Here is a 20,257-nt window from a genome sequence, read left to right as displayed (position 1 = left end):
TCATTAAGGATAATGCCCAAGTTTCTGGTTTGCGGAACAAAGTGAATAATGTTTCCATTTGCTAAGATAGAGAAAAGAGGAAAAAGATAGAGGTTCTTTTGGAGGTGGGAGCAGAGATGATCTAGAGTCACCATGTATGGTTGTGTAGGGTGTACATGGCCCAAGAATACCTGGCCACAGTGAAGGAGTGGAGACCAGAATCCAGCCCTTGTCCTCACAAACCTTGTATCTTGCCCAGCACTGTATCTGCCAGGAAGAAGAGGCACCTCTTTCTAATTACTGTATGAGCTAACCACAGCCCTGAGAAGAATTAGATTTTGAATTTGTAGCTTTTGAAATGTTTGTGGTATATCCAAATGGGAATATCTATTGAAAAGGTAGGTATACAGGTCTGGAGCTCTAGAGAAAGATCTGGGCTGGAGATACAGATGTCAGAGTCATCTACTTATTGAAACCGTAAGTCAAAGTAACTCTTTATGACTAGATGACCTCCCATCGGTGAATAGTGAGAAGAGAATAGCCGTTGGTGTTTAAGTGACAAGTATACAATGTGGATTATACCTTTGATTGTTATTTTATGAGCACTTGCTGGAAACAGCACCTTAGTCAACACTACAGTTTGAGTTATCTCATGGAATAGATATAATGATTTACGATTCTATCATATAACAGTGGGAGTGAGAAGGGCATGTCTGTTTCCCATCATAGAATTATTAAGATGAATGGATCTCTTAAAGTTTTAGAAATCTCACCAAGAGCCTTCTTAGTGTACCTAGAGCGTTTTGTTTGTTTGTTTGTTTGTTTGTTTTAAGCTCAGGGAGAGCGCTGCTTGTTTCAAAATGGCTAAGTACATAATGCTTGGAAGCACCGTGTGTATTAAATATATTTTTAAATGTTCGTTTATTTACTCTTCTAGTATTCCATCTGCAGTGAACCTCTAATAGAGCTGTCCAACCCAGGAGCCAGTGGATCCTTGTTTTTTGTGACCAGTGATGATGAATTTATCATCAAAACAGTTCAGCACAAAGAAGCAGAGTTCCTTCAGAAGCTGCTGCCTGGCTATTACATGGTAAGTAACTGTACATAATTAAGCTTCTACTTGAGATTTAATTGCTTTCCTCAACAGTTTTTTTCTGTTTGTTTTTTCAGTGACTCTTTGGCATGTTTCTCTTTTTTTGATGAACTTTATTTTGCATTTAGACTTAACTATTTCATTCATTGAATAGGCTTTAAAAAGTAAAGTAGAACTGATAAGTAGGGCATAGCTGTTGACTCACTCAGTCCTGGGTTCAAATTCAGGTTTAGCCATCAACTGTGTGACCATGAGTAAGCAAGGTAACCTCTGAGCCTTAGTCCCCTCAGTCTTTGAAATCTGGGAAATACCTGTCTTATGTGGTGGTTGCAATAAAGAAAGGATACAGATGGAAGATAAAAGAAGCAATTCATTGCAAAGCCCTTTGCACCCAGTACATAGCAGTAATATGAATGGTTAACATTCGTTGACTGTTAAGTATGTGTTTTACACAGCTATAATTGCTTTGCATGTATTAACTCATTTAATCCTCATAGCAACCTCAGATACTTCAATCATTGCCATTTTGTAGATGAGGTAATTGAAACAAAGATAAATGGAGGAAGTTACCAGAGTTATTTAGCTCGTGAACTGAAGAGCTGGGACTTGGATACAAGCAGAAGGGTTCCAAAAGGCTGTATCTTTAACCCCTGCACTACATACCAGCACGTATTCAATAGTGGCTATTGTTAGCCACTACACTTCAGAATTTAGGACTTCATAGGTTGAATATGATAAAGCAAAAATCACCTCTCATGTAATGTTTCTTTTACAGACAAAGTAACAATAAGCTATTCCAAGCAGATTTATTAGACTTTTAGTCGATTTTTTTTTTCAAAAAATACACTTCTAAGTAATCTTGTCATTTTTATAACTCTCATTTCTTTGTACTTTCATAACAGCTATTAATTATCTGTGATTGGAATGACGACAGGAAGTAGTTTAGATTTCAAAAGCTCCAGTTCAGCTATTCACTTGCTTGAAAGGAGAAAACCGTCATCTCTGTTTCAAAACAAAATCGACGAGATGCCACACAGCTCATTTACCTGTAAAAATTCCAAAATCTGCTGGAGATGACATTAAAGTTACTCTAATATATAAATATAGGAATCAGACTCCTAAATAAAATTCTGAGTGGACAGACTATACAGATATTTTAAAAGGTTTTGATTCTGACCAAGTAGTTGGGCTTTTTTGTCTTTTTTTTTTTTTTTTTTAGAGCAAATTGTCTATGTTAGAGATACTGAAAATACAAGAAAGGAAGAAGAATGCAACCAATTTCAATTCCTTTCCTAGAGATACATATTACTAATATTTGGTATAATTTGGTATATATCCTTTCAGATGTATTCTATTAGTGCACACATTGTAAAATAATCTAAAATTGGGATCAAACTAACATTGTACTCTACTAACCTGCTAAGTGAGTAAATCTTAAACTTCTATAGTTCTAAGCTTAGACTAGTCTCAAATGAGGCTATTAAATTTAAATTAATGAAAATTAAATAAAAATGTAAAATTTAGCTGAATAAATGGTTTTATCCCAGTCATGTAAGGTAGTATAACAAACAATATAATCCATCCTATTAACAAGGAAAAAAATAGGAATATCATGTGGTTATCCAAATAGATGTTGAAGAGAAACTAAGGCATTCAAAATTCAACATCTTCTCTTAACTAAAAGTCTAAAAAATAATTCCATATGGTGTAGAGACCAAATGTAATGACCCAACAATTAAAGACCTGGAAGAAAATAGAAGAAATTTGTGACTTTGGGATGTAAAAGCTTTTTGTTAAACAAGAAGCCAAAAAAAAAAAAAAAATCACAAGAAACAATGTGACTACAGCAAAAGAGAAAACATCTGTATGATGAAAGAAGTACCTGGCACAAAATCAAGATAAGCACATAGAATATACCCAGAATGACACAATGACAGTGGGAACACGAGTTTCTTCAAAAGTTGGGAATTGAGGGAAGGACCGGGGATGGTAGAGAGACTCTGTATTATACATATGTCCTTTAATGACTTATCTTCTTTCAACGTAGACAAAAATAGGCATGTATTCTTTGTTTTTATAATAAAAAAAAGACAACATACTGAGAGAAAATACTTACTTTATATAGAATAGGAAAATGGTCACCAGAATATATCAAGAACTTTTAACAAGGACAGAAACGTATAGAAAAGTAAGCAATAGGATTAACACAGAATTATCTTTGAGGTGGCTAAAATACATCAAAAATATTAAATTTCTCTAATGATCAGTGACATTCAATTTATTAAAAATAAGTTTCCTTTTTTCGCCAATCATTTTTACAAAGATTTTAAAGTTTGATACTCAGCACTGGTAAGAGTGATAATAAATATGCAGTCTTAAGAAAGTGTGCTTGTAAATCGATCTGGCCAGTTTGGAAGGCAGTTTTTCAGGAGCTATTAAAATTTAAAATGTTCATCCCTTACATCCAGCAATTAATTTTCTTTGTAGCTACCTTAGAGAATAGTCACACATAACACTAATTAATTCTTTGCCCGTTTTTACTCGGAGCTAATGTGGGACCTTCTATCCATTTTTAATTCAGCCATTTTTAATGCCCTGAGTTTAGAATGATAAAGTTGCTATTACAACAAGCCAATTTAAGAACTAGATTAGAAACAGCAAAATTTTAGCAATGGCCATTAATAAAGATAATCACATTCCATTTTTAATTATCATATTAGATTTAAACACATCTTTGGTGGAGCTTATTTTGTTATTAAAGAAGAGATTTTAACTGTTTTTCCCCTTTTTCTCTTTTTAGAATTTAAACCAGAATCCAAGGACTCTTTTGCCAAAATTTTATGGACTGTATTGCATGCAATCAGGAGGCATTAACATCAGAATTGTGGTAATGAACAACGTCTTACCACGCTTCATGAAAATGCACTTTACTTATGACTTGAAAGGCTCAACCTACAAGAGAAGAGCATCCCGGAAAGAGAGAGAGAAATCCAATCCCACATTTAAGGACTTAGATTTCCTTCAAGACATGCACGAAGGGTTGTATTTTGATACAGAAACATACAATGCGCTCATGAAAACGCTTCAGAGAGACTGCCGGGTAAGGAAATAATTGTTTTATGATTTCTTCCAAAGAGTCTTTTGTGGTAATGTACCTTCGTAAAAAATGTCCATAGCAGACACGTGGAATTCCATTGTTCCCAATCCTAGTGCTGATCCGTGCTTCCTTGCTATAGAAGGAATCGGTGGACAATGCGGGCGGGGATTGTCTAGAGGGTTTGTCCGCTTTCTTTGATAAAATGAAACCAGAATTGTTTTTGCATTTCGTCCTCCCCTGTGGAAAGGTAGAGGGAAAAGAAATTTAGGTTTAATGCAATGATTAGGCCATACAGAAGTCTTGGAAGAAGCAAGATTCTAACTGGAGAGAGAAGTTTGGAGAAAATGTTCTTTGTGGTGTCGGTAAGCAGATCCCTGGAAGTGCAGTGTGACTGCAGAACCGTGTGGGAGCCCATTGGCTCAAAGTGTCTCATGCAATCTGAATAAGAGGGGATCAGGAATGAGGTTTGACAGAGTAAATACTATTCCACACAAACCTAGCCAGAGTGATTGTCAAAGGTTAGGAAAAATTCATAATCCGAAGTACCCAGACTGCAATGCGGTGGGTCAGGGTGGGGGAGGGGAGGGAGGAGGGAAGAGAGTAAGGCCCTGGGAAGATTTTGCTGATATGGTGAATTCACAAAGTAAGTAAAAGTCCTTTTGAATAAAAAGATGAGAATGTGACTCTGATTGGCTCTGAAGGATGAGGATCCTTTCATTAACAAATTCTCAGGAATATCATTTTCTGGCCCAGACGAACTTAGAAGAACCAGCAAGGTGGGCAGAAGGCATGCTGGTGCAGGGTTGGGTCCAGGCCGGACCAGGGCTTTCTGGAGGAGCAGATAGGACTCTCAGGGCTTGGTCACTGGGGAAAAAGGGTGTGTCTCCCAGGCTGTGGCTTTCTGAGCCCTCTGTGGACCTCAGCAGATGACCACATTGTTGCAGAAGAGGGAAGGACCCTTCTCTGACAGACTCGAGTTCATCTAAAGGTGAGGAAGGCAGTCTAAGCACCCATGTAATGTGTAAGATGGGGAATCCTCACTGAGAAACACAGCCCTACTAGTTCCGAGTTTTTATCTTTTTATGTGTTCTAACATGTATGGTAAGATGTGTTCTTGGACTTGTTTGTTTCATTGATAGAGATGTTGCTTCACAGCTCCTATTCTTTAGCTATCATTTTGAATGCCTAGAATGTGCCAGGCTACCTTTAAGATTTTTAACACATCATTTCATTGAATTCCTTAGTAACCATCTGAAGTCAGTACTATTCATGCTTCCATTTTAATTGATGAATAATTAGCTTCTTAAAGAGATTAAGAAACCTGTCTGGCATTACTTAACAAGTCAGTGGCAGAGCCCATACCTGTTTGGGTACAAAGCATGTGCTCTTAATAGTTGAAATGTAAATATTCACTGGAAGGATTTTTTAAAATTATTTTTTTAGGTGTCAGGGGAAGAACAGTGAGAACCAAGCAAACAGAATGTCCAGCTGAGCTATTCAGATACCTGAGTGTATATGAGTAATTTATGGCTTTCTTTAAAAAAGAAAAAACGAATTTTAGTATAAACCTTTTCCTGTGCTTTTACTACCCTTAGAGGATGTGGGTGAAAAGTGACTCAGTTCCCCAGAGTTTTGTACAAGCCTCTCCAGTTTTAGATTTGCTGTGTGAGTGTGTGTGTGTGTGTGTGTGTGCACGCGTGTGCGTGTGCATGCATGTGCATGTACACAATCTTCTTGCCCCTTTAATATGGAAAGCCTTTTATCTACTTCTTCTAAAACCACAGGCTTCTATGCCAGAAAAAGGAAAGGTCAAATGTAGAAGATCTGTGGCTCAGGATTTGTCTGTTTATTCCTATTTCCTGGGCCCAATACTGATAGAACAAAGTCAAACACAATTTTAAATCGGGAGTTGAGACCCTGGAGATTTGCCTTTTTATTTTTTGGATTATTTGTTGTTTTAAGAAAGATAAAGGTCGTTGTAGAGGTATCGTAAGGCTAACTCTTCTCACTCGTTGTATTTGATCTTGTGTGAGACACAGACCACAGAACTTCTTAAATTGTATGCTGCATTTATCTTCAGAGGGGCTTTTTGGGGTGATATGAGAGCATGTAAATGCCACACTGTAGGGGAAGTTGAGTCCCTTCCATGATCTGCCTCAACTATGACCAAGACCTTTGTGATCTGAAGTCAGCAACTGGTTCTCTGAGCAGAGCTGCCTCAAGGAAGGCACGTTGCTGGAATGATAGGCCCTAATATTTAATAGTCATGGACCTCTTTGCAAAACTGATGAAATCTGTGAATTGTCTCCCCAGAAAAATGCCCATCCATACAACAGATCAGGAATCCCTTAGAGCTCAGTGTTCCCCTGCACACACACTCTCACACACACTCTGTCTCTTCTACACACACACACACACACACACACACACACACACTCACTCACTCCCCATGCTCAAGCCGTACAGCAGTCAAATCTCTCTTCAGGTCTTCTGAAGGGCCAGCTCCCTGAATAGGATCTGTGATTGGCATCGCTGGGAGTGCCTCTTGCCCTACATCTCCCTCCCTCTGCAGAACTGAGCTTTGATGCCAGCCAAGGTGCTGTCCAGATCAGGGAGACCGTGAGGTCACCCCAGGGCTGATGCCAGGTCAGGAATCTCTGCTGTTAACATTCCTCTAAGTGGTGCGGTCATGTTGAAGCTCTAGAAACGAATCAGTCAGGGGACCATATTAACCATGTCGGCAGCCCAGCCAGAGAAAGGTGAACTAGATCTGTATTAGGATACATCCTTTCACTCACTTATCAGACGTGTATTGCAAGCCTACTGTGTGCCGCTATGAAGTTAATGATCTCCATTTTTAATCACTTGCTATACAGCGTATTAAGTGCAATGATACTATTCTAGGGAAATTGTGAGTGTCAGAGTAGATGACATCACAGCTTGGTTTTGAAGGGTGAGAAGAGTTCTCCAGGTAGGCAAAGCAGTAGAAGCATATTTCTGGAAGATAAAACAATATAAACTAGGCATGAAATAGCTTTATGCATTCCAAGAACTAGGATTGTTTGGTACAACAGTGAGGGAGAGTATGTGAAGTAGGAGAAAAATGCAGCCAGGAGCCAAATAATGTCAAAACGTTTTCTGGTGGTGCCAGGGTCCTCTTAAGAGCTTAGAAATAGCAAATCCAAGAATCCCAGACCTTTCACCTCAGCTTTTCTGTTGTTCCCAGACAGATATAAAACTTCTAACCTCTTGCTGACCTCTTACTTCCTGTCCCCTGTCTCTTCTGATTTCTCCTTGATGTCTCAGACCCCAGGGTTCCACTTCCCTTGAATGATACCTGTATGACTCATAGACCCAGCTTGACCTGCGTGCATTGCTCCCCACTCCGCACAGACTACATCCCTTATTCCCCATCAGATTTGCTGCTTTTAGACTTTGCATCCCCCCCACCCCATTTCTTTTCCCACCTTCCCCATCCCAGCCTCAGACCTTTGTCTATGAGCCCATCCCAGATCACCTCCTCCACATAGTACATTAGCCACTCAGAACTCTTCTAGAAAACTGAACTCACTTTATACGTCAACCCTGCTGAGCCCACAAGATTCAAACAAAGGGCTCTTTCCAAAGACAGGGATCCAGCTCTTAGAGTTCTCCCCAACCCCCATGTTTCTGTTTTCTATTGCCTGTGTCTGGGAAAAAATGGACATGTAAATAATTGGGTTCCCTTTGTTAAAATAAAGCATTTCTCTCCCTTGGCCTCACCTTTTCCTGCTGTGACAGCCATCTACCCCCATAAGTGAACTTGGCTCAGGGTAAGAGTCACGACAGCAGAGGATTGCCAGGACATTACAGGTCACCTGCTATCAGAAACAGGAAGTAAGATTTATTCAAACCATCCCATGTGACAAACAAGCTGAGAGGCATGTCCTATTTGACAGCTGCCCTTCCTAAGTACTCTGTAATGTTCCCCCGAAGCCTGCTCCTCTTCCGGTCTTCCCTGGCCCAGGAAACAGGATCATCACACAGCCAGTTGGCCAGATCAGTACCCTGAAGCTACCCTTTCCTTCCTTCCTTCTTCTCTCTCTTCTTTCTCCATATTCAGTAAGTTACAATGTCCCATCCAGTCTGCCTCCTAAATGACTCTTGGATCTGTCCTCTCCTCTCCATATGTACAGCCACTGACTTGATTGAGACTCTGATAATTCATCTCCTGGAGTCTTGCAGTAGCCTCTTTACTAGGTTTCAGTGTCTTTTCCTCCCAGCACATCCACAACTCTGCTGATCAGAAAACAGCCAGCTCTTTAGCTGAGGTTCCGCTCTGCCTTTGGGCTGAAACCTATACTTCTTAATTAAGTTGGAACATTAACATTCTTCCTGATCTGGTCCCTGCCACTTCTCCAGATGCTCCTTCATCTTCCTCCTTCAGCTTTCTCTCTTCCGTCTCCCAGATCGCCCCCATTCTCCAACCATTCTGATCTACAGGACACATTCTATAAAGGTTTTGGCCTTTTCATGCTTGTCTCATGCCTGGACCATTCTCCTCCTCTCTTCTTCACTTCATCCTCACCTACTCATCCCAGGACTATCCAGGCATAATTTCCTCCAGGACCACCCTGCTGTGGTTCCCCATCCTCTTGTGTTTACTTCTTTTGTGGGATTTAACATACTGTTTTGTTTATTCACATGTAGATCCTTGAGGCTGAGATTCAAACCTTAATCTCTTTCTGTATCTACATTGCCTGGTGCTTAGTAAAAGGTAATTGACATTTGTATTTGAACAAAGGAATAAACTATCTGATAAGAGAGAGGTTTAAGATACCTCCAAGAAAATCCGTCTTTGGTGATTTTTATGCATCTAGCTGTTAATTTTTAACCCATTTCCCGTTTAGAAAAAAAGTGCAGCTAACTACCAGTGTTAATTTAATTTTACATATACACACTTTTTGAGGCTGAAGCAAAGCTGACTGATAGCGTTTTTAATTTACTGTTTTAATTTAAATTTCTTCTCTGACAATCTATAAAAATCTGAAGCATCCCTTATCATTTAATTAAGTTGATAAATTGTTACATCCTGCCAAATTTATTGATAACTCTGGGGAAATAACATTGACAAAGAATATTAGTGAGAACATGTGTTTATGATCCAAATATTTCTTATTCCTACAAGTAGAACTCATATTAGACACAGTTTTGATCATTAATGACCTAAATGACTTATTTCACATTTATTATCATTTTCGTTGAGCAGAAAAGTTATTAATTTTTAAATAGTATGGAACCAATTTTCTTTTTTTACATAAATGTCTGTCACCATAAATATTAATAGCTTCTCAGAATTTAATGAAACCAGCCTTAAGAATACTGAGACTTTTTGATGTGCAAACTGGGATCTTTCTAATCATGTGTGGCAAGTTCTAAATTTGTAGATCAGATTCTTCTCAGATATGGGCATGTTTGTATGGGTTGCACTGAGGATTATTTTTTATAATACTAAATTTAGTTCTATGGCTAGTGCTTATCCCTCAGCTATAATAATATTGTTTAACATTATATTTTTTTGCATTTAGTTTAGATAGTTTCTTCCCCCACCCCCTCATTTTTTTAGTCAAAGCAACCCTTGGTTGACCTCACAGATTGCAAGGATCTCGTCAGCTTACAATTCCTTATTTTTTATTTTTACTCCTACAGCACCTGGTCTTCCTAGGTGGTCTCCCATCCAGGTACTAACCAGGCTCGACCCTGCTTAGCTTAGTTTCTTCCCTTTTTTTATGTTGGCCGCCTTCTCAGTTACCATTAAAGAGGAAGAAGTGCTTCAGACCTTAATAGAAAAGAGATGTACATCTCTCTTACTGATGATAGCGCTTTCATATAAGCAATTTCCCATATCAGTAAGGAACTGGATTTTGTTTTCAGACTTCAGCTAAAGCATGAGACTAGGACAGGAATATCATCGACTCCACATCTCTGTACCATAACTTAAAAGATTAAAAAGGTATAGATAAATTCACCGTCATTCAAATTATGTTCTACAAACACTATTATCTCATAATCTGTTTATTTGAACCATGGTTTTAAATTATAACTTTTGCTATCTATAATATTAGTTGTTTTGATACTATTGCAGTAGAAACATAAGGCAAAATTAAAGTTGGTAAACAAATAAATAAATAAAACCATGTCATAGAATTAAAGACTGAGCTGGAAAGAATCATAAAGTTCCTAGGAAACAGTGGAACAATACTATCCATGCTCTAGTCTGAGAAAAAATGATTTTGAACATAGATGTCTATGCCTAGCCAAGGCAGATTTCCTTGTGAAAGTGAAAATAAAGACATCATCATGTATGCAGGGACTTCTAAAAGTTTTCCACCTAGAAGTCCTCTTTAATAAAAAATTTAATTTTGAAGTAATTGTAGATCCACATGCAGCTGGAGGAAACATACAAAGAGATCTCATGTGCCCTTCAGCTGGCTTCCCCATTGGCAGCATCTTACATGACCTTAGACTGATATCGCAACCAGGAAAGTGACATGGATACAGTCCACTGACCTTTTTCAGATTTCGCCAGTTTTACCTGCACTCGTTTGTGTGAGTGCATGGGTGTGTGTGTACAGTTTTATGCAGCTTAGGCATATGTAATTTAGGTAACCACCAGAGTCAAGTGAGAACAGTTCCTTCACCAAAATCCCTCGAGCTTCCCTCTTACATGTCGGCACAGCCACCCCCCTCCCCCTGATCCCTCCCCAGTCCTTTGCAACCACCAGTCTTTTTTTTTACTCTCTATAATTTCTTTATTTTACGAATGCCATATAAATGGAATCATACAGTATATAACCTCTGAGATTAGCTTTTTTCATTTGGCAAAATACCTTTGAGATTTATCCAGATTATCGTGTATATTAGTAGTTTGCCCCTTTTTATTGCTGTGTGCTATTTCCTGGTATGGATATACCACAGTTTAACCATTCACCCACTGAAGAGCATGTGGGTTTTCTCTAGTTTTTGACTGTTACCAATAAAGCTACTATAAACATTTGAATACAAGTTTTTGCATAAACATAAGTTTTCATTTCTCTGGTGTAAATGCTGAGTGCAGTTTCTATCAGGTGGTAAGCACAGGCTTGGTTTTCTAAGAAACTGTCTTACTCTTTTACAGAGTGGCTGTGTCGTCTTACATTCCCACCAGCTGTGTACTAGTGATCTAGTTTCTTTTCCTCCTCACCAGCATTTGCTATTATCACCATGTTTTTTTTATTTTAACCACTCTGATAAGGATGTATGTAAGTCTCTTATTAAATAATTACCTGAGTATATGCCCTATCAAAGGAAAAGATAAATTCAGTAAAAGAAGAAGTTTAGGGATATAGGAAGAGTGGTGAAAATGAAATAGAAAAACTTACAGTTAAGTCTAATGGCTGATCCTATTTCTGTTGGACTTAATGGAATTGTTAGGGATTCATAAGAGGCCTAAGGTACAGGAATTTACCATGTGTTTCTAATAATAAGAATTTCTATGAGAATTTAAAGGCTCACAGCACATCTCACTTTATAGTCATTGGTATTTTTACATTATATTGTAATTACTTGGGTACATGTTTAATGTTTGCCCACTAAAATCCGCTCTCTAGGAGACCAAGAACTGTGGGACTGCATTTCCTACCCTTCAAATCCCTCAACAGTTGTCTCAGTGTTAGCCTAAGAGATAACAATAGCAAACATTTTTAAAATGTGAATCTTACCTAATCAATAAACGTAATAAGAGCAGGCTTTGATAATAGCCCACCAACAGCTTGGTATGAAATAGAATCCACGTTGTGAATTTGTGGATAATCATCTGAAGTAAATTCATATTGTCATTCAGCCAGTGTCTGTTAATGACCAGTAAATTGCAACTGTGTTGACCTCTCAACCTACTCAGTTATTTAGGTGGTACCTGGTGTCCCCATTTAAGACTGTACAACACAGCTGCTCATTAGTCCTGGAAAGGGGCCGTTGTTTGTCTAGGCTTTTGCCAGTTGCTGCAGTTCAGCTCAAATCAGGTGGATGATGGAAATTAGCTTCTCTTGGCACTAACAGAAGGCACATAATGGTCAGTACAAATGAGTTTTAGGATAACTACAAAACTCAACTACTCTTCTGTGGTGTTGTCCATGTCTTTCTTTCTACCTGAATTGAGTCATTCTCAATATTTGAAAACCAGCTGTCCCAAGTTATGGTAGAGGGAGAGTTCCATCTTTGGTAGGTACCAAAGTAACATTTAAAACACATTGTACATAATACATAATCATAAAATACATATTTAAGATGCAGTAATTAATACATGATTTCGTGGACTATAAGAACACATTTCTAAGGCTCAGTTCATCTATAGGTTGGTTCAGTTAACTTTTATTGTGGACTTGCTCTGAGCCAAACAGTGCTTGATGTTATAGGTAGATTCACTTATTAATCCTCACAACAGCTCTGTGAAGCAAGCGGCATGGTGCCCTTTTGACAGATAAAGTGGAGACTTGCGAGGCTTCCCTAACTGCACATAGCTTGCAGTGCTGGATCCAGGATTTATACCCAAGTCTCTCTGACTCCAAAACTCAGGTTCTTTCTTCAGTACATTCTCCTTAAGAAGCATGTGGGTGTAATGCAGGAAAGTCTGCTAAAATGAAAACATTAATGACATAGACGGATGGAGACAGGAAGAGCTGGAAGTGCCTGATGGCTGATTTTCTAGCCCTGACAATGAGCTATTGGAGAAGGTGCTATAGGAGTTAAGAAAGGACTCTGTCAAAGTAGAGAAATTGGTTTAGCCAGGGCAATGAGTTAATGAAATCTTGCAACTACTTCCAGTAAGGCGTGAGAGAGGAAAATAATGCCAGTAACTGAGGAACACAAACTAAAGTTAGTGATCCAGACACTTAATTTTAAAAGTGTGATAAAAAGCATAATCAAGCACACTGACACTTGCCAACTGTTCCCAACATGTGTGCACATGAAATCTTATTAACTTGAAAGCAAAATTCTTTCTGAGAAATGTGAAGGCTATAGTGGAGTTGTTTTTAAAGATTTGTTTTTCAAATCTGTGGCAAGGGAGATCAGGGACTAGGTGTGCGCCATTAAAACCTGTGTGAACAGCTTTTGAGAATTTTCATTAACTACAGAAATTGAAGGATTATCAAGCCAGTAGTTGATTTTTTAACCCTCACTTCAAACCAAATGGAGTATTACAAAAATTTCTACAGAAAGGATAAAAATGGAGGACTGAAAACATCTTCCTCGACCCTAAGAAGCAAACTTTTCTTTTCTTTTCCTAAAAGAAATGGTACCTAAAAATTAGAGAACTCACATATGTCCTCAGGTGGTGGTGGTGGTGGTGGTAATGTGTCTAGCTAGCTTTCATTTTAAGTAACTTGCCACTTGGAAATTATAATCCAACTTAATGTTAGCCCAAGTCTTTGGGCTAATGAAATGGAATGATGCTGTATCTCGTATATTAGGGTTCCCTGCTTTTGTGTGACAAGAACCTACCTATCCTTGATTTTGGACATGACCCTAAGCCTAGAGGTAAGGTCAATGTACGTCCCAAATGGGAGGATTCACAAAGTATTTGAGGGGAGGGAGCAAAGGGAAGGAAGTGTCCCCACAGGCTATATCTTCCTCCCTATTGGAAATCCCGGGGATCCAGAGAGGAGAGCATAGCAGGAAGGGGAAGTGGCCACAAGGGAGCATGGCAGCAGCACCCCTGGCTTTCAAGATGGATTTTGAAAGCTTTTGAGGTTGACCAGTGTGGATTGGTTGTGGATGCCACACAGATGGCCATGTGAAATAGAGCAGGGTTGTAAATACCCCAACCAAAGGATACAAAGGGATGGCAAAACTTAGCAACTCACAAAATGGAGTCGAGGCTCCACAGCTTAGGAGAAATTTCTGAAATCTGGTGAGGGACTGGGTTACAGGGAGTTACGGGGTATTTGAGAGTTTTCAGTGTCTAGGAAAATATTATAAAGTTTAGAAAATGGTTCAGAAATGAGCCTTGTGGTATGTTACTCAGCTTGCTATGCACCTGTTAAACACAATCTTATCTTTAACTTAGATAACCGAGAATACTTTTAAAGGAGAAAAATGGGTTTGATTTTTATAGGGCTTTATTTTATTCATTCAACAGCTAGTGCACATTTACTGAGTACCCATGATGTTGTAGGAATGGCACCTGCTTGACTGCCTGTGAAAGGCAAGGTGCTTTGGCCACATGATAGTTCTAGTTCTTTCCAAAAATGTCATACACTGGATTCTGAGAGGCTTTGGCTCTTATAAATGGTTCTTCATCCCTGTCTATATCAGTCAACACTTTATAAGCCTCCCTTCTTCCACAATTTAATGTCTTTGATGTCACCAATGTTCTCCCATCAAAGACATTTCTAAGTTTAGAATTTTGACCCAGCAAGTATCAAACTTCTCACTTTTGTCCCTAGAAATTCTTAACTTCTATATGGGGCGGCAGAAAATCTCTGTGGGAGAATTTCTGCCTCCCCTTAAGAGTGAAATGGCCACAAATAATGTTATTTAAATGAATTTGTATATTAAAATTTAACTTTTCATTAGAAAAGATACATCTGTGTACTTTCCTACATGCATACTTCAAAAAAGCATTTTTAAAAGATACATAGTCCACTGGATGTGTCTGCTGTCCATAGCTATTAGGAATGTAGGGAACTTAACCTAATATTTGTCTAAAATATCCTCATCCAGTCTGAATCCAAGTCTGGCTGGAGTCAGTAGCTCATTAACTTCCCTTCATTTCTGCACATGAAGAATTCCTTTGTAAATTTGCCTGATTCAGCGAGCCCCAGTTGTTCCAAAGATGAGCTCTTCTGGATGCCAACTCAACATGGGTTGCATTTTCACCAGTACCTGGTAATCTTTCTAGGGGATGATGGATGTTCTTTGGAGGTGGAGAGTTGCCATCCTGCCATAGTTTCTAAAAGAGCTAGCTACCTTTTTTTCTAGATTATTATTTCAGAAAAAAAATGTGGACAACCTCTTTTCACGGAACAAAGAAAGCAGTGAATCTAGGTCGCAGATTTACTTTCTCTACACTAAGATATGCAGGGAAAATAGAGCTTCTTAATTTTCCACGGCTACTCTTGCTCACTAAAACCTACTTCCCCAAATTTAAATTTACTAATTCATAATATTTCAGTCTCTTCTGATGTAAACAGTCACCTCAACTAAGATAGTCTCCTTATTAAAAGTTGTACTCCCTTGCAGGGCTAGTATAAATTGTCCCTTTTATTACTCCATCTTTTTAGGTAAACACCATTGGAAATGTAGGGTCTCAATTACATGTCGACAACGCACAAAGACAAGAATATTGCAACAGGGCCCTCCACATATGATTTCTATTTCCGCCTCAAACCATCACCCTCATGCTGCGTGGGATGTGTCATTAAGTCACCCTTTTATACTTGTTTTAATTTTGACCACATACATATATAAATATTTAAAAAGTAAATTATAATACCTCAAGACACCCAAAGAATTCATTTCTAGTGATGCTTTGTACAACCCAGGTTTTCCGTCATTCCTTAAAACACACACTGTAGGTAGGTGCTTGCTGTTTTTAAATTGTAAGGTGTTCAGTACCCATGGTGACTTTCCCAGACCCAAGATTCTTTCTGCCCCGTGGAAACGCTGCGGTGATTTCAGAGGATGGCTTGGCTTGATTTCTCTGGCTTCAAACCACCACAAGAATCTCGTTTAACAAATCCTGCCTCAACTTCCTTCTGAATTAATGATACATCTTTCAGCAAATTGTTTTGAATTCTTGCTGTGCATAAAATTCTGCGAAGTCCACAGGAGGTACAAAAATTAAATAGGATACTGTCCTTGCCTCTAAGAAGCTTTAAGTTTAAACTTTAAATTTAAATAATTAAAATCTTATTTATCATGGAGTGATTCTCCTATTCTTCTCTCTTTGTTCGTGAAAGTGGACAGGGGAGTGGGAGTACTTAGAGAGGCAGTTCTTCAGAGGGGTAGACTGTAGTAGACAGTGATGAGGATTCAGGAATTTCACTTCATACATTGAAGTGGATATGGAAACTTGGACCAAGAGTGGCCTCTGAGTCTCACTGGGCAGCTGGCCAGCCTCTAGGCTCTTGGCCATTAAGCCACAAATCACTCATGGTGAAGCCAACTAGAAGATATATAATATAATTAGAAAAACTTGGCAATTTTAATATAAAATATTACTTTTAAATGTGTTTACAAAATAATTTATTAAGACATCTTTATTTGTAGAAACAAAGTGTCTATAAAGAAAAAACATTTAAAACTTATCCAGTTTAGAAGCTGATAGGTATATACATACTCTCATACATAATCTTTTAAAATGATCGATGGCTACTTCGAATGCTTATAAGGTATTCCTCTATTACTTCCAGCTTTTAGAGTGAGCAAAAAAGGCATTGGTACAGATCAATCTAGCACAGCCCAGAATTCCAAATCACTCTATTAACACAGTGAAAAACACATTATTGCCATATCTAGGCTATAGATTGAATATTTATTTCAGTCTGCTTTACCAGCCAAAATTATATGGCTTGTCACAGCCTGTTTTTTTCTCTTATATTATATTGGCAAGAAACACTCTGAGCTTTATTGAGGATATTAAGTTAGAAAGGCAACATTCAGCATTAACTTGACTTGCGCATGCAAGAAATTCTGGAGCTAAACTCCAAGGGGCCTATCCCAGAAGGAATGGCAGATCTTTAGATCCATTTTTCCCTAAACCAATGTGTCCAGGAATGTCTATTTGCATAAATTCTCTAGGATAATATTTCAAATCATCTTATATTGTGGAATTAACACAAAGTTTTTTTGGCAATCGTTCACCCTTGATTCGGGGACTATACTACAGGCCAGTTGGAAAAATTACTCGAGGCCTTTGATATACCTTTCTGTCAGCTCCACGTTTCGTTAACTTGGTTATTTTTTTGATCTTTTATCGAAGAATTGTCAGGGGAGATGAGTATAGAACATAGTAACTTTTCTGCTTTAACCACTTTAGTTAAGATCCCAAATTATGAATTTTAATTTTTATCTGTACTGTCAGCAGAGATAGTGGTAAGTTAACACTGAACAGGTATATAAATGCATTTTATTTAAGTGTATTTCATTTCAAAGGAGTATGTTAAACTTTATTTTTGGAAAGTACAAAGAGGTACAAAAGTGGACAGGATATTACACGGAAACCCCACGTAACCTGTACCCAGCTGTTCAGTAATTCTCAACTCATGGCCAATCTTGTTTCATCGCCCCATCCCCATCCTCACAGTATTTGAAGCACATCCCAGACATCACATTATTTTACCTATATATATTTTAGTAAGAAGTCCAGTTTTTAACTGCAGACTCCTTTTTAGAAAAGTAACTGTAATGCCATTATCATACCTTTGCAAAATTAATCATTCTTAATAATTATCAAATATGTAGTCAGTGGTCAAATTTCTAATTGTTTGAGAAATTACTTTTTTACTTTGGATTGTGACTCAGATAGGGCCTACTCGTTCAGCCCCACCCCATCACTTATTTTTTCATTGTGAGAGTATTTACCGAAGAAATGGCTTTGTTTATCCCATAGTCCAGGTTTTGCCGATTATACCCTCATGGTTTCTTGTGACATACTCCTCTCCTGTTTTACCTGTAGATCGGTTGTTGGATGTAGAGGTTTCATCAAACCGAAGCTTGACTTCCTGTTTGGTGTTGTTTCCTCCTGTCAGGAGACACAATGTCAGAATGCCTTTTTGTTCTGTGATTTTAGCAGCTTTTGATGACCACTGACTAGATTCATTAATTCATTAGGGGTTTTTAAATGGTGATGTCCTCATTTTATCACAGATTAGCTAGAATGTTCAAAGGACTTCTAAACAAGAGAGTGCCTGGCACATAGTAAGTGCTCAATAAAATATTAATTGAATGTATTAATTTCCATAAGAACCCCTGCGATGTGGGAAATTATTGTGCGCTTTGATAGAAAACTTGCTTGCCTAAGACCCATTTAATAAAGCATCGCTTTCATCCTAGAATCACCATCCTTCTCCATTTTGCATAAAGCATTACTTACAGATTACTTGAGTTGCATTATTTTTGCCACTCAATATCTTTTGGTGCTGGGTATCATGTTAAATGTGGCTGTCATTTGAAGTTCTTTTAGACTTATCTGATGATTATCCTTTCTCAGTCTTATGCCAGCTTAACTTTGCACTCCTTACATACTGAAAGCAGAGAAAGCGAGGACAGGAAAACTAAGGAGACCCTGAGATGTGTTTCAGAATAGAGCCTCCACCTTAAGGCCAGCACCAAGCGCCTTTTAACCTCTTGCGGTGGTTGAAATTCTTTGCAGTTGACCCAGCCTATGACACAAACTATCCGCAAAGGCTTCCTAAAAAGAAAAGTGATATTTTTACCAGACTCTAAGTTCAGCCTAGTTTATCGAAAACAAGCTTGCCTTTTATCATCCATTTAGTTGTGTGTCTACAAAACAGTAAATAACAGCTTGAATTTTGCCCTTCACAGCGCGTATAAATACCTCTGGTGTAGGTTGGTTTGAAAACACTGGTAGACTGTTACCTTTATTTTTCTGACAACATACAGCACATATTCACGGTAAATGCTTTCAGTACTGAAGATTTTTCACGAGCATTGTAATCGTGAAGCACAAGATCAAGTTCTCAGATCTAAGACATAGATGTAGTGCTGTACATTCTTACCGTTGAATATTTTGGTATTTACTTGTTTGTTCACATGAAAAGCAATACAACAAATACAAATTCCGTTATGTTCAGCGTGCACAGCAGGGAGCACAAAGCAAACCAACCTTTGGTGAGCACGGCAATCTTGTGTGTATCATGAGAAAAATATAGTTATAATCCGAAGTCAAATTTTATTCCAGTGAGGCACACTGATAATGTGCGTTGGTTTTCAGAGGGAAGTCACATTCCCAGTATTTTGTCGAGATTGTAATTTTCATGCAGGTAAGAGTTTAGATAGGCTTTGAAAAACCTGTAAGATTTTAAAACATAGTAAGACCTTCCAGAAGAAACAACATGAGCATCAGGGCTTAATCTTCAGTGTACATTTATGAGTGTAAGGGGTTTCGATCTGACTGGTGTGGAGGTGTCTCTAGGCAAGAATTAAAAAACAGAGAAATTGGCCGGAGTCTGGCCGTGAGGACCTTCGGTGTCAATGAGGTGGTGGCACCAGGTATTGAAGGCGCTGAAGGCTTCGAGCAGGGGCATGACGTGACCTGGTCAAACACAGATGTCAGGAAGGGAGCAGAAAGGGAAGAAAAGGAGGTTGAAAACAAAACTTTAGTGAGGAGGGATTTTTTTTTATTATAGGAGCTGCAGGATTGAGCAGCTGAACGAAAGGAAAAGGAGTGATGGTGTCTGAAATCCACATTAGAATGGTTTTAAATAAAAGAAGTGAGGAGAAAGAACTGCTTTGGGGGAAATGAGAGGTTAGGGTTGCAGCAAGTCAGTGTACAGCAGTTTAAAGATGTCTAGAATGCCATTGGAAGTATTCAGGGCTGGAGCTTGGGCATGAATTTGGACTAAACTAACATTTTAGGAATTATCTATATAGGGATGATAGTTAGACTCTACCTCTAAGTATTCTCAAATCTGTTGACTTCTTTCTTAAACTCTCCTGTTGCCACCTCATTCAAGTATCATCTCTTACTTGCACTATTGAAATACTCCCCAGTCAAAAGTAGGTACCCCTTATGTGAGATATCTCCACAGCACCCCGGTTTTCCTTCCCAGGCCTTATTCTAATCTGTAACTCAGGCTTGTGTAACTTTGAAGACCATATAGTTGTCTTTTTTACTTACTTCTGAAGGGCCAGCAACTTTCTTGGTGGCTGGCGCAGACTAGACACTCATTGTTTTTCCCAAGAAAAAAAGTAGAGGAAGAGTTGAAGAGAGAACCTTGGTGAGCATCTTTAACCTGTAGAAAGAAAGAGTGGGAAAGAAAAATAGGAAGGAAAGGAACCCATAGAAGGCCGGATACAGTAGCAGAGGGTGCATGGGAATTCTTAGG

At 38.5% G+C, this 20,257-nt stretch overlaps 1 protein-coding gene across 4 annotated transcripts in view; it reads left to right on the top strand.

The window, feature by feature from the left end:
- Nucleotides 1–20,257, top strand: part of PIP5K1B (phosphatidylinositol-4-phosphate 5-kinase type 1 beta) — a 271,639-nt gene that overhangs the window by 166,557 nt on the left and 84,825 nt on the right. For all 4 annotated transcript variants that reach the window (XM_016135546.2, XM_016135547.2, XM_016135544.2 and 1 more), the window contains exons 6-7: nt 917–1,069; nt 3,873–4,172. In XM_016135546.2, coding sequence (XP_015991032.1) covers nt 917–1,069; nt 3,873–4,172 — 453 coding nt within the window. The remainder of the gene's footprint in view (nt 1–916; nt 1,070–3,872; nt 4,173–20,257) is intronic.

The sequence above is a fragment of the Rousettus aegyptiacus genome, unplaced genomic scaffold (assembly GCF_014176215.1).
Source record: "Rousettus aegyptiacus isolate mRouAeg1 unplaced genomic scaffold, mRouAeg1.p scaffold_m13_p_3, whole genome shotgun sequence".
NCBI lineage: Eukaryota > Metazoa > Chordata > Mammalia > Chiroptera > Pteropodidae > Rousettus > Rousettus aegyptiacus.
Note: the sequence above shows the minus strand (reverse complement) of the source record. Positions and strands in the feature narration are given on the sequence as shown.